Source organism: Lissotriton helveticus, chromosome 12 (genome assembly GCF_964261635.1).
Source record: "Lissotriton helveticus chromosome 12, aLisHel1.1, whole genome shotgun sequence".
Classification (NCBI taxonomy): Eukaryota; Metazoa; Chordata; class Amphibia; order Caudata; family Salamandridae; genus Lissotriton; species Lissotriton helveticus.
Window position 1 is genome coordinate 856,657,679 of NC_136073.1, and position 13,400 is coordinate 856,671,078.

General features: G+C 46.6%; 1 protein-coding gene across 3 annotated transcripts in view; it reads left to right on the forward strand.

Annotated features, from left to right (window-relative positions):
• The window catches only part of KDM4B (lysine demethylase 4B), a 374,991-nt gene that overhangs the window by 71,847 nt on the left and 289,744 nt on the right, over window positions 1–13,400 (forward strand). For all 3 annotated transcript variants that reach the window (XM_078669809.1, XM_078669810.1, XM_078669808.1), the window contains exons 2-5: window positions 6,833–7,021; window positions 8,557–8,732; window positions 11,472–11,586; window positions 12,599–12,792. In XM_078669809.1, coding sequence (XP_078525935.1) covers window positions 6,866–7,021; window positions 8,557–8,732; window positions 11,472–11,586; window positions 12,599–12,792 — 641 coding nt within the window. In that variant the 5' untranslated portion in view covers window positions 6,833–6,865. The remainder of the gene's footprint in view (window positions 1–6,832; window positions 7,022–8,556; window positions 8,733–11,471; window positions 11,587–12,598; window positions 12,793–13,400) is intronic.

Below are 13,400 nucleotides of genomic sequence, written 5' to 3' on the forward strand. Positions count from 1 at the left end.
ATGAAGAATTTAAAAATTTTCTGGGGACAGTACAAATGAAATATGTATAGTAGTGTAAAAAAGACACAACTCATCAACAATAATAAATTAGGCATCGTGGCGTGATGAATTTCGCAACAGAATCATTTCAAAAGAGAGTAAAACCTAATAAGCTATTGAGTGCACGTGGTGCAATAGGAACACAGCTAAATTGACAACATAAAAAGTGTTTCCTCTTTCAGCCGAACGTTACCTCACATTCCACTCGAGGGCGCTTGTGTTAACGAAAAGCAGCAATGTTTATTCTGGTGCTGCTTATTGTCTCTTTGAATTAGCATATGAAGTGTAAGTGTTCGGACAAGCAACACATTCTTCGTAGGATTTTTTTAAAATAAACAAAACCCAAGTATTTTTTAAAGACATTGCTGCTACTGGGACTAAAAAAGTAAACATTTTTCAAACACTTTGCGGGACATTTTAAATCGCTGTTTTGAACATTGTGTGTGAGCGTATGTTTACATAAAAGCTATTGGTCACGGTTTCCCGTCTTTGTAATGTTTTTTGAGTGGCGCATCCAATCCCCCCCCACCCTCCGGGCTCGAGGCATTAATTGCCATGTTTTAAAAGTAATTATTCCTCCCTTTTAATGAGAGCGAGCACCGTGGGCCTTATTTATGAAGGCAGCAATGTTTTCTGTGCTGCACATGGAAGTGCAGTCCTTCTCATGGAGTGCGAGTTGTTGTTTGCTGTGTTCAAATATCACCCTTCGCCTCAGTTAATAATGTTAGGATGTGTTCATGGTGTACATAATTAGGCGCATGTATTATTCGCAACCAGGAAAACAAGCATTTGCAATGCAATAGGTGTCGCATTATTAAAGTTTGAGCTATTGGCATTGCTAAATAATGCAACACCAATAGCTTTTGTTGCAGTTGGTGTTGCAATATTTAGCAATGGCAATCGCTCAAACTTAATTAACCCGAGATCTATTGCATTGCAAATGCTTGTTTTTAGAAATGCAAAAGAAAATAAATAATCCCAGGTCACTGCTCGGTGCGCATCGAGTTTCTGTGATGTATGTGTGAGAAATGAAGGAGTTGTGGCGTTTGTTCATGGTTTTTGTAATACAACAGCGACACTACCTGGGGTTTCCCCACTCAATAGTTAAATGAATGCTACTCTTGCGCCTCCCTCCCCCCTCCTCCGTTCGCTGAAAGGCGGAGCACTTCCTTCATCTCTCTAAAATCAGTGGCGGCGACTCCGCTATGGCGTAGGAGCCTTGCCTCCCCCCCCCCCAAAAAAAACGTCAGGAAAGGAAAAATAAAACTTTTTTTTTTTTCCTTTCCGGTCGAATCTTTGGGGAGGGGCCTCCGTGTCCTTGATAAAATCCAGATTCTCTGCCCACCAGGCTGTGAAAAATCTAAATTGTCCTTCAACAAAATTATAAAGTTAGAATTAAAAGCACGCACTTCACAGCTCCGTTGAGAATTCTTTGCACTACCACTCAAAAAGAATAAATCTTTGTCATCACAAAGCTTTGAGTGATTCGATCAATTAAAGCCAGTACCGGCTCCAAGCGCCCTTCATATTTGCAGAATTCGCGGCATGCATTTGCATTTCTTTCAGGCAAGCAGGCATCCTCACATGAGGGCTTGTTTAGCTGTCTGCCCGTCTTTGTTTCTTGGCTGAGGGTGAGTGGTTAAAAAGTTTCATCACTTCGTTCATCTTGTGTTTTCTATGTTCACCTTAAGTGGGAAGGCTGTGCCCAGACGTAGGTCCCTTGCACACTGAGCCACTAGATTCTAACTGGCCTGGCTGATGTGGAGTGATACCCCGAAACCGGTCCCAGGATGCTTGTTTCTGGTCCAGGGAAAACCTGGCTTGGCAGTTCGGGCTGGACTGTTCCCATGAGGAGCAGGGTCAAGGCTGATTTGCAAATGACCAGGTCAAAAGTGGGATTGACTGAGCGGTTGAAATTTCAGCTGAAGCATTTAAACTATAGAAATTAACCATCCCGGGACGCTGGTCTTTTTACAAAAAGTAGGGGAACGTTTTTAATCCGAAATATGGGCATGTCGTGGTGTTTCGATCCTGCCCACTTCGACCTCTGAATAATACTCCCTCTTTCCCTTTGGTAAACCGTGATAAACATCCCTAAATGCGGTGCACTGGGCCCCTCGCATCATGCGCCCCCTCTGCCACTGCACCTGCTGCACAGTCGCTGCCTAAGCTCCTATCACCAAGCACTCATCCTTGGTTTCTTAGTTATTACTACTTCATGTTTGTGTCTAGGCTGAAATAGAAGCCAGAGGGCTCCCTTGCAGTCGCTCGTTTTGCTTTTCCATTTGTCTTTTGATGGTGTTCGTGTTTTTTGTGTGGGCACATGCCGCCATCTGCCGCTGGGATGCAGAGTTGCAAGTCTGATCTTTCCTTACACTGCGTTTGTCTAAATGGGGCACTTCGTGGCACGCTGGTCATGCGCCTCGCTGCTCCTCAAACCGGGTTGTGTCGAGCCCACTCGCCTTCAGGCATTTATTTGATCTATCTCGCTCTAATGGCCTGCTTTGCCAATTTTCTGTTCGAAATTATGAGCTAAAACTCCGAATAAGTGCTTTAGCCCGTTTTCTTAACACAACGCAAATGAAGCCGACATTCATAGATGTATTGTGATAAATTAACTGGACTGAAGTGTAAGAAGGGGATACATTGTAGGGGTGTGGCTGTTCAAAAGTGGGGGAAATTGTCTTTTATTTCTAATACAATACATTTGAAGTGTCCGATTAACAGCGAGCGAGAAGATGCGTTTATCTTTTTTATTTTCATCTTACTCATTGCACTGTGTTTAGATTTCTTTTCAGATTTCCTCTTGCCAAGTACTTGAGTAAACTCAGTTTTAGACTATATGGCGGTGGGGGGGGGGGGTTCAGTTTAAAAGGCAGTTTTGAAACTGCGTCCAGGTTAGCCTGTTTTTTAATTCCAGGAGACTTCCTGGACAAAACCTGCATGGGGCATTTCGCATTTATTGAATGGACCCTTCGGTACGTTTTCTTGACTAGACGGAGTTGTGCTAAACGTGGGGTTGGGGCGCACCTTATGGTTAGGTCTGTGTTTTGACGGTCCAGCTGTCGAGCAAACCTATTGCTGCTTATAATACAGATGGGAGCTTTGGGTCTACCCCTTTCATTCATTCTTTGTTCATCCAGTCCCTTTCTGCCAATGGCTGGGGATTTTGTCAATCGCGTCTTGACTCAGTAGAGGGGTCTGTTGACTCCTGCCTAATGCTTATGGGCAGTGTTTCCCAAACTGTGGTCCGCGGACCCCCAGGGGTCCGTGACACATTCCCAGGGGGTCCGCAGGCAGCAGTTTTAAAAGCATTGAAAAGTGCCTTGTATAATTAGCAGGTTTCGAGCACCAATAAAAGTGTCAAGATAACACCAGTGATTAATGTACCTGCTGGAGAGAGATGAGCGTTTTGCCTGTGATAGTTTTGAGTTATCTAATGAAGCACAGAGGGTTAATATGCCTATTGCAAAGAACGTGTACCATGCATTTTAAATAACAGTATTTTATGTGCATAGGCGAGTGGGTTAATGCTTTTGTCACAAAGAATATTTTGTTACTGTGCAGTACAGAAGTGACCATCATAATCTATCACGGTGACCTATAAACTGTCATCAAAGAGCTGCTTGCAAACTACATGGTACAAGTTAGTAACTTATGTTTTTCCCTGTTTTTCATTATCCTGATGCTGCTAAATAGGTTTATTAGGGTGGAAATACATTTTTTTTGTTAACGTCAATGCTAACCACTGTTATATTCTGAATCCCAAGCTTCTCCAGACCAATCACTCTTTAAAAATGCCTACCAGTATAAATGTCATGTGAATCCTACACCTTGTAGTCCCCTTTGCCTTATGTAACATTTTCTATACATTGATTTACACATATGAATAATTGTCTCTATTGTGTGTGATGTAAAGTGCTCTGGCATCCTACAATGGTATGAGAGATGCTATAAAACAAATTAAATACATTTGACAGAGGGGCTATGGAGAGATGCGAGGCACTGTTGGAAGGTGATAATAAGGGAATCACTGAAGAACCCCAACAAAGATTGTCGTATCCTGGTGCATAGTAAGGTCTTCCTTTACTATTTGTTAGAAGCTAATACAATTCAATATATAATGATAAATGTGTTGTAGACAGCACCATTGTTTCCTAAATTTCTTGAGGGAGAGCCTCCCAAAGCCCCCTTTGCAGTGGTCAGGCTCATTCACTGCACTTGGTGTGCACCGTATGGGGACTGGTCTGAAAACATTTGCCTGGGCTGCTTTGAGTTTCCAGTCTGGCCCTGGCAGGAGTAGGTGCCTCCTACTGCAGAATAAAATCAACCATTTATAAGTTAGTCACAGAGATGCAGCACCAACCTTCCCATTAAAATGTGTTGTTTTTTGTAATTTCTTTAAATATAAAATACTAAGGGGGATATTTACAAAAGAAGTGGTGGAGCGTGTTGTTGGCCTCTGTGGCTTAACGACACGCGCTGCCACTTCAGAAACGCAGGGCTGCAACATATGTACAACAATATGGTGCAGCCCTACATTTCTCCCTGTGCTGGTGCTACACTTAGCAGTTTAGCACCAACGCAAGCACCCTTGCACCGCAGTGCAAGGGTGTCTGCGTGCAGGGGAAGATTGTATGTGTACAGTAAGGTCCCTCTTTCTCCACATAAACAATCTTGAAATGCTGTTCGTCACTTCTATGTGTGCTGCTTAATGCAGCACACATGCAAGTTACAAAATGCATTTTTTTATAGATTGTTTAAGTGCAGGAAGGGTCATCTTCCTGAACATAAACAATCCAAGGTGTTTTGCTTTTTCCATGTGTGCTGCACAAGGCAGCACACATGGAAAAAGCAAAAACGAGGAGAAATAAAGCATTTCTCCTCATTTCGCCAAGTTAAGACCTGGTTTTCCCTTGTCTTAATTTTGGCCCTGCCTCCTATATACGCTGCTCTTGTAAATAGGGGGGCAGCATCAAAATCAATGGGTTTTGCGGTGAAACGCCCATCGCAAACCCCACTACCCACCCCTTTCACGCTAAGCATTGCGCGAAAGAGGGCCTTATTTTCAAGGCATCGTTAAGCCATGTTAAGTGGCTTACAGCTGCCTTGTAAATAAGGCGAAGCCCTTATCGACACGTGAACGTCGCCAAAGTGACATTTACATGGCGATAGGGGCTTGTAAATATACCCCTAAAATCCTTAATAATTAAAGTATTTGTTTCGTGTGTACACGTGTTTATTTTTTTCTAATTACTGTTTTAATGTTTGAAATTTAAATCATACAAATTGCTTGGGGGTCACCGGGATTCCAGTGGTGACTCAATGGGGGTCCTCAGGAGTCAAAAGTTTGGTTATCACTGCTTTAGGGTGTATCCTTCGGCCGCCACCCCCGAGCTTGAACGGAACTGCATGATGCACTACTTTATAACGAGGGCCCTAGTCTCTGCACAGATTGCGCCCTCGTGCGTTTTGCTCTAATGCTTCTTGTGCTAGAGCATTAAACTGAGACCTGTTGCCTTTGCCGGTGCTTGTTTTCCCCGGAAGCTTCGTTCCCACTGACGTCCCTTGCAGCTGTCCGTTCATAGGCTTCAGCACCTGGTGGAGGGGGTCAGTGTGAAGTCTTCCGCGGTGCATTACTGCAATTCTGAAATGCTTCTAGGCGCTTCCATGCCATACAAATGTGTTATTTTTAATACGCCTTTTCGGAGCGGTTTCTGGTTTTCCCTTGGCCTCACATTTCACCGGACGTGGGAAATGGGGCAAGGATCATGGCTTGGCTGGAGCCATTCAACATTTGACGGCAGGGGGGTGTACGTTGCCTGTGTTTACTCGGTGCAAGGACCTCTTCAGGGCTCCCCCTTTCTCGATAAAAGCCAACATAGTATGCACTCGGTTGTGTTGAAAAGCTGAAGGTGCTGGGGTTAATAAGAATTGGCACCGGAGGGTGCAGCCTGTGTGGGCTTGAAGAGCACTGACCCCCAGTGTCGGTCTCTATGCCCTGGCTGGAGGGCGGGGAGGAGTCACCCCCGTGGGTTCATCCTCCAACCCCGGGGCAGCTCGTCGCCCTAGCTTATTTCACTGTGCGTTAAACTTTGGAGCCTTAAAACGTCTTTTTGTTGAAGGTGATATGGTGCGTTCTCCTGTTCATACACTTGCAGTCAGGCCGGTATTTAAAGTGTCTGTTTCTCCCCTCTGAAGAGCCGCTTGTAGAGACGGGTGTTTCACTTTCTGCAGGCGGCTGCACGCTTGAATTGCTCGCGCTGTCTGTTGCCTTGTTGTTTTTCGGCAGCATCCATGCCTGCACAGCCTGTTTTCTTTTAACCACGCTGGTTGTCTCCAGCAGCCCTCGAGGCTGTTTGGAGTCCAACAGATTTCAGGCGGGTTTAAATGATGCCAGAACTCCGGCCCAGCCCTGGTTCCAGGCAGCAGCTGCTGCGGCCGCAATGAAGCGCCTGTGCAGGAAGCCCACGGTACGGCCCCCACTTTCACGGGTGGAGGGCACCTTGATGCCGAGGCCACTCCTTTTGGGCTAGCCTTTCTGGTTTGATACTGCCGCATAGTCAATACATATTCTGTTGGGCATCTCCAGGCGTTTCACACTCACGCTTGTAAAGCTTAATTTTTTAGTATTTTATATTGGGTTGATTTTTGGAGTTTGCCACACCTTATTTTTTCTATTTTGGTAGGAAGGGTTATGGGGTAGGGTTCGGCCTTAATCTGGATTTTTATTATGCTTCTACTGGTTTTAAACAAATTCTGCAGGTTGACCTGTCTCTCCTTTGTTTTACAGCAGTCTGGATATAGCCGCACATCGCTAGAAATCATGGGGACAGAAAACCCCTGCGTGGTGGACCCCGTCTTGGTGAACCCCAGCTGCAAGATCATGACGTTTCGCCCCACCTTGGAGGAGTTCCAGGACTTTGGGAAGTACATAGCATACATCGAGTCCCAGGGGGCGCACAGGGCCGGGCTAGCTAAGGTCAGTACTGTGAGATGTGTGCTGCCTGCTGGCTGTATGTTCCCCATCTATCGCCCCCCTCTCTGCCCACAGTCTTTACTGCCAGACTGAACCCGGAACAGCATCACCAGGCTTAGCCAGTGGTGGTTAACTGGTCTGGACAGGTGAGAGGTCAGAGGTCGGAAGCTCTGCCTTTGGATGGAGACTGGGGCCACATGTAAAACATTACACAGTCTCCACAATTTTCTAGGGCCACAGGCTCTTTCCCCATTCTCCACTAAAACACGGCCCTGCAAGGCCTGGACCCACTACTTCATATGTCTCCACAGAAGTTTTTCTAAGCTACATTACTACTACCACACAAATCTTGGCAGTTTTCTGAGTGGTCCAGTGTAATGCCAGTTAGTGACTACTTTGTGTAACTTAAGTATGTCGCCCTAAAGGGGATGGGTGTTCCCAGACGTGAATCCTGTGCACAGCTGGAACCAAGCTATAACCGGCTGATGAGCCTATAACAAAGGCGAAACGGCTTCTGGGTAGCTTGTGTCCTGCTTCAGGAAGGGCCTGGCATGGCACTTCGGGCTGGACTGTTCCCATTTTAGCAGAGTCCGCACGGATTTGCATAAAGCTAGGTCCAAGCTGAGGTGGCATGGTGTGCAAAATAACGATGCACTGGAATGCAGCCCCGAGAAATTACCAGTGGCTGACATCCATTCAAGCATTCCACCCATCACTTATTCTACACTTTAGTTGGTGACTACCAGCGGCCACCTAAGGAAAGTGGGTCGGTTGTTATGTCGCTAATTATTACCAGTACAGCAACTCAAGTAATCTTATGGGTGTATTTTTATAATTACTTCGAGTACCCCATGTGCGGAACTTGAAAAAATTAACCAGGTTCTTTTTCAAAGCACCCTTATACCAGACTACACCGGACCCCACTCAAGTAAGTGTCATTTTTTGCTGGCCATCTAAAGGTGCATGCAGCCAAGCTTTGGAGAAGGATTGGCAGAAAGGTGGGGTTGATTGTTCAGTAAGTTAGGCACACACTGGTAAAGTCTACATGAAACCTACATGTAAAGCTTTGGAGTACTTGCTGAACTGACTCCCCCTTTCTATATTTATAACTCTTGTGTGAACAGTTTTCATGCTCTTTGGGGGGGGGGGATAACGTTGTTTTAACCACAGCACTATTCTTACGGCCTGTTTGTGAGTTGCTTCCCTTGTGTTGGCTTTATCAGGTCTGTAGAAGGCAATCAGTCTGACTCCTTGTAGGCCATGGTGGTGCTGCCAGCTTTACTAGAGGTTTGCTCAAGATTGTACTGATAAGTGTACTGGGAGGGTTCCTGGGTTGCTCGGTCTTCTCGATAAGATGGTAGAAAACGAATCTGGAAGTCATGGTTTTCAAAAGATAGCCAAAGATTGGTTAGAACAGATCCAGCCTTGATTTCCTGGTATGTACGTTGACCTTCCTGGATGTCCCCAGCTGTGCTTAGGTTGGGTGATGTTTGTGTGAGTGGACTATGTCAGTGATCTTCCTCTCTTGCCCTCTCTAGGTCATTCCTCCCAAGGAATGGAAGCCGAGGAAGACGTATGATGACATTGATGAAATGGTCATACCGGCGCCCATTCAGCAGGTGGTGACTGGGCAGTCCGGTCTGTTCACCCAGTACAATATCCAGAAGAAACAGATGACCGTGGGAGAGTACCGGCGCCTGGCCAACAGTGAGAAGTGCGTACCTCTTATTTTTTTTTTAATAGGGTGTTTGGGATGAAGTTTAAATGTCGCTAACTAAAAGGAATTGTAAAAGAAGGAATTGTAAAAGGTGCTGCAGGATTGATGGTTCGGCTGTGTTTGTGCTCCTAAACCCAAAATTGAGCAGTTGGAAAGTGCCAGATTGAACTGTTCCTGTTCTGTTCATGTACTTAAGTGCTCAGCTACCCATAGAGTGCCAGCCTTCAACCTCACTTGGGTACACAGCTGGGTGTCCTTGTGAGTATCTTGTTTTCCTTTTCCTCCTTCACCCACTGTTGGCACGTACACCTCACGCGGCTGTGCTTTCTACCCGTCAGATGTCCCTAAAGCCATAGGTCCTGATGAGACCCTAGATCACATATAGGGTTGAAACGTCGTCGACAACAAAAGGAAGCGAACCATTAACAGCGTGTATTATTGTATATAGTTGCTGTATATTGTGTATTGAGTTGCTAAATGGTCGACTTTGAGTACCTTGGAAACCTTGTAAAATAATGTCACAATTATGTCACCAATATTTTAGGTTCCTGTTTCTCACTGGGGACACTACTCACATTTTTCTTTTGCGTTGTATAGAGAATTTTGTTTATAAAATATGAGTGTATCAAACTAAAACCATAGGTTTAGGTGGTTTCTTCACCCTCTGACCTCATTTTAACCCTTCCAATGCGATTGTGCACCTTATTATCTATATATGATTCTATTATTCCACAGGAACCACTGTTTCTGACAATATAATTATTATAGGGTTGTCCATCAGGCCTCTAAACAACATCACAACATGCTTCCCTTTAATTAAATAAACAAACACGCACACACACAAATGCAGTGTTCAAGGTTTAATAACTAAAAGTGTCATGTTCTTGCTGATACAAAGGGGTTTATTTTATCTGGTCAGTGCACCACTCTTGATATTATCAGGAGTAACCCTAGCTGTACAACAGTGAGTGCTACACAAGAGCATGATTAAAAATGATCTGTCTTAGGTAGGTTATATTGAATAAGGGACTTAAAGAGAGTGGAAAGAAATGGAGGAAGGACATCTGTGGAAGGATAGTGGCTTTATAGTAACTGGACATCTTGGAGGGGATGGAGCACCCCTGCATTTGTGAGGGGGGCTCTTCAGGGGAGCTCCACTGTGGGGGTGTGTTCCTTGGAGAGTCCTCCACTGCTTACAGAAGTGGGGAGGAGGAGGGCTCTTCAGGGGAGCTCCATCGTGGCGGTGTGTTCCTTGGAGAGTCCTCAACTGCTTACAGGATTGGTGAGGTGGGGGGGGGGGCTCTTTAGGGGAGCTCCACTGTGGAGGTGTGTTTCTTGGAGAGTCCTCCACTGCTTACAGGAGTGGTGATGGGAGGGGGGGGGGGGTCTCTATAGAGGTGCTCTACCGTGGCGGTGTGTTTCTTGGAGAGTCCTCCCCTGCTTACAGAAGTGGGGGGGCTCTATAGGGTAGCTCCACCGTGGCGGTGTGTTCCTTGGAGAGTCCTCCACTTCTTACGGAGGGAGGAGGGCTCTTCAGGGGAGCTCCACCGTGGCGGTGTGTTCCTTGGAGAGTCCTCAACTGCTTACAGGATTGGAGAGGTGGGGGGGGCTCTTCAGGGGAGCCCCACTGTGGAGGTGTGTTTCTTGGAGAGTCCTCCCCTGCTTACAGAAGTGGGGGGGGCTCTATAGGGGAGCTCCACTGTGGCGGTGTGTTCCTTGGAGAGTCCTCCACTTCTTACGGAGGGGGGGGGGGGCTCTTCAGGGGAGCTCCACCGTGGCGGTGTGTTCCTTGGAGAGTCCTCAACTGCTTACAGGATTGGAGAGGTGGGGGGGGCTCTTCAGGGGAGCCCCACTGTGGAGGTGTGTTTCTTGGAGAGTCCTCCCCTGCTTACAGAAGTGGGGGGGGCTCTATAGGGGAGCTCCACTGTGGCGGTGTGTTCCTTGGAGAGTCCTCCACTTCTTACGGAGGGGGGGGGGGGCTCTTCAGGGGAGCTCCACCGCGGCGGTGTGTTCCTTGGAGAGTCCTCCACTTCTTATGGAGGGAGGGCTCTTCAGGGTTGCTCCACCTTGGTGGTGTGTTCCTTGGAGAGTTCTTCCTTCACTGCTTACAGGAGTGGTGAGGGGGAAAGGGCCTGCTGGAGGCACTAATACCAGGGTGGACCTTCAACCCTCGTGGCATAGTAGGAGAGAAGATAAGCACTGTTTTTCTTCCTTACTGTGTTTACCCCCATCTCATGCCTAAATTCCATTCCTCCATTTTTTCCTCGTTCTTTAATTCGCTTCCGCCTCTTTTTTTAAAATCCGGACTCCAGCTTTTCCAGAGGTAGCCAGGTGCTTTTTAGGGGAAGGGATTGGTCTGAATACATTCCCTTTTTATACTGCTATGTTGACCAACATATAATTATGGTGTGCACCTTTTCAGATCTGCTCAATAATCGATATTGGTTTGTAAGATTGATAAAATTCCCAATATAACCTGGAGATAGTGACTTGTTCCAGTACGCCAATCACGCCTTCATAGTTCTGCCCACCCAGATGTCTGCAAATATTAGGCTATTGAAGGTTGCTGAATGCCATTTTACAGACTAGGCGAGACCCTTCTTTTAAACCTAGAAAGAGAGAAGGTTTTATGTGCCATTTAAAGGCAAATATATAGATTTCTGACTGCGCAGTGCGTCTGTGGGGGATAAGTTATGCCACCATATGCTCTGAGTTCTTGTTTTCAATGTTTTTCAGATACTGCACTCCCCGCCACCAAGACTTTGATGACCTCGAGCGTAAATATTGGAAGAATCTGACATTTGTGTCGCCTATTTATGGAGCCGACATTAGCGGCTCTTTGTATGACAAAGTAAGTAACCAGTCTGGTCACAACTATGGTTTGTTTCCAAGAGATGTGTGAATGCAGTTCCGCACATCTGCGATTGTATTGTCAGCATAGCTCCCTGGCCTGCAAATAAGGTGTTCTGCGTAGGGGCCATTGGCATGAATAAAGGCCTTGCAGGAGGGTCAGTAGGAATTCAGAATAAATGCAGATCTACTCAGAGAGACTAAGGTTAAGGCCTTCTTTAGTGGCCAGCCATCTGTTCATAGTGGAATGGCTTGTATGACAAGGGATGGTTTAGCATTGGCCACCCGCAGTTGTACAGCCCAGGCGTTTCTGCGGTAGGAGTGGAAGATTGACCAGCTTTATCTGATTTCTCAACCCCTGGTGGTCTGTGTCTCTCCCCCTTCCTTTTCACCAGTGCCCTTCTCTCTCCCATCAAGATATCTATAAGTGAAAAGGAGACACAGGTACTCTGCTACAGATTGGTAGAGTTGCTGCCCTGCTGTTTCTATGCCTTACACATTTTATTGAAAGCAAAACTGTATTTCTAAGGAGGGCATCTTTTATGACTAAGCAAACGCAGTCCGTGGATACTCTCGAACATGAGCAAATCATTGGCAACATGAAAGTAATGCCTGCCTGACACAGCAGTGTCTGCCTGTAGTCGCCAATAGCCACAGCATTGGTGTGGTCTGCATTAATAATTGTGATATTTTACATCCCCTGCCTCCATGGAAGTGCATTTGCTCCTTTGTGCCTTTAACTTGTGTCAGGTGCTTAGAAACCCTTGCATTTGTGAGTGTTGAGCAATTACCTTTATGTTAAACTAGGAGCTCATCGCTTGTGCTGTTCATGTGAAACTTGTGAGATGGAAACCTTGTGACTTTAAAGGAAGGGCTTTGTGGTCCTCACCTCAGCGTGAGGCAGTAGACAGTTGCTACATTCTGTGTGTTTGTTGTGGATTATTTTCCTCTCAATATGCCAATCTTTTGCCGTTGCAGTTTGGGCTCATCTGTTGCTCTGTTCTGCTGTTTAGGGTATCGATAAGTGGAATATTGGCAGCCTCAACACCCTGCTGGACATGGTGGAGCACGAGTGTGAGATTATCATTGAGGGGGTCAACACCCCCTACTTATACTTTGGCATGTGGAAGACGACCTTCGCCTGGCACACGGAGGACATGGATCTGTACAGCATCAACTACCTGCACTTCGGAGAGCCCAAGTCTTGGTGAGGCCTTTCCCTGATCCCAATGTCCTTTCCACTTAATTGGAACTCCATTTAACAAGCCAGTTTTCCTCTCAAACCAGCCCTTTCTCTTTAGAGTGTTGTCCTCTCGGGAAGATGGCGACCCTCCTCGAGCAGGCGTGGCTCCTCTGCTATGGTGGAGGAGCGTTGGCCCACTGCTGAAACGCAGTAGGCAGAAAAACACTACAACTATTTTATTGTCCTTTTATTTTGAACTCCAATCCGCAAGTCTAGGGTGGAATTGGGCCATGTGACATCAGCAGTAGGGGAGGAGGAGTGGTAGGCACTGAAAGTGCGCTCGCCAGTTTGGCCGTCCAAACTGACATGCGCCTTTGGATAGCTCCAGGCTGTTCCGTGGAGACATCCGCAGTGTTCAGGGCACATGCTCCCAGTCACTGCTGGAGCATGAGACCGGCCTGCTCCGCCCAATCCCAGCGCTGCTCATGCAGGGAGTAATAGCATGAGAGCAGCATTGGGTTTGTGTGGGGAGTCTGGGAGCCTGTGCTCCTGGGGATGGGAGTGCTGGGAGCAACGAGGCGCAGCGCTGGAGCAGAACATATCGGCGGCACGCAGCAAAAGGTAAGTGATTC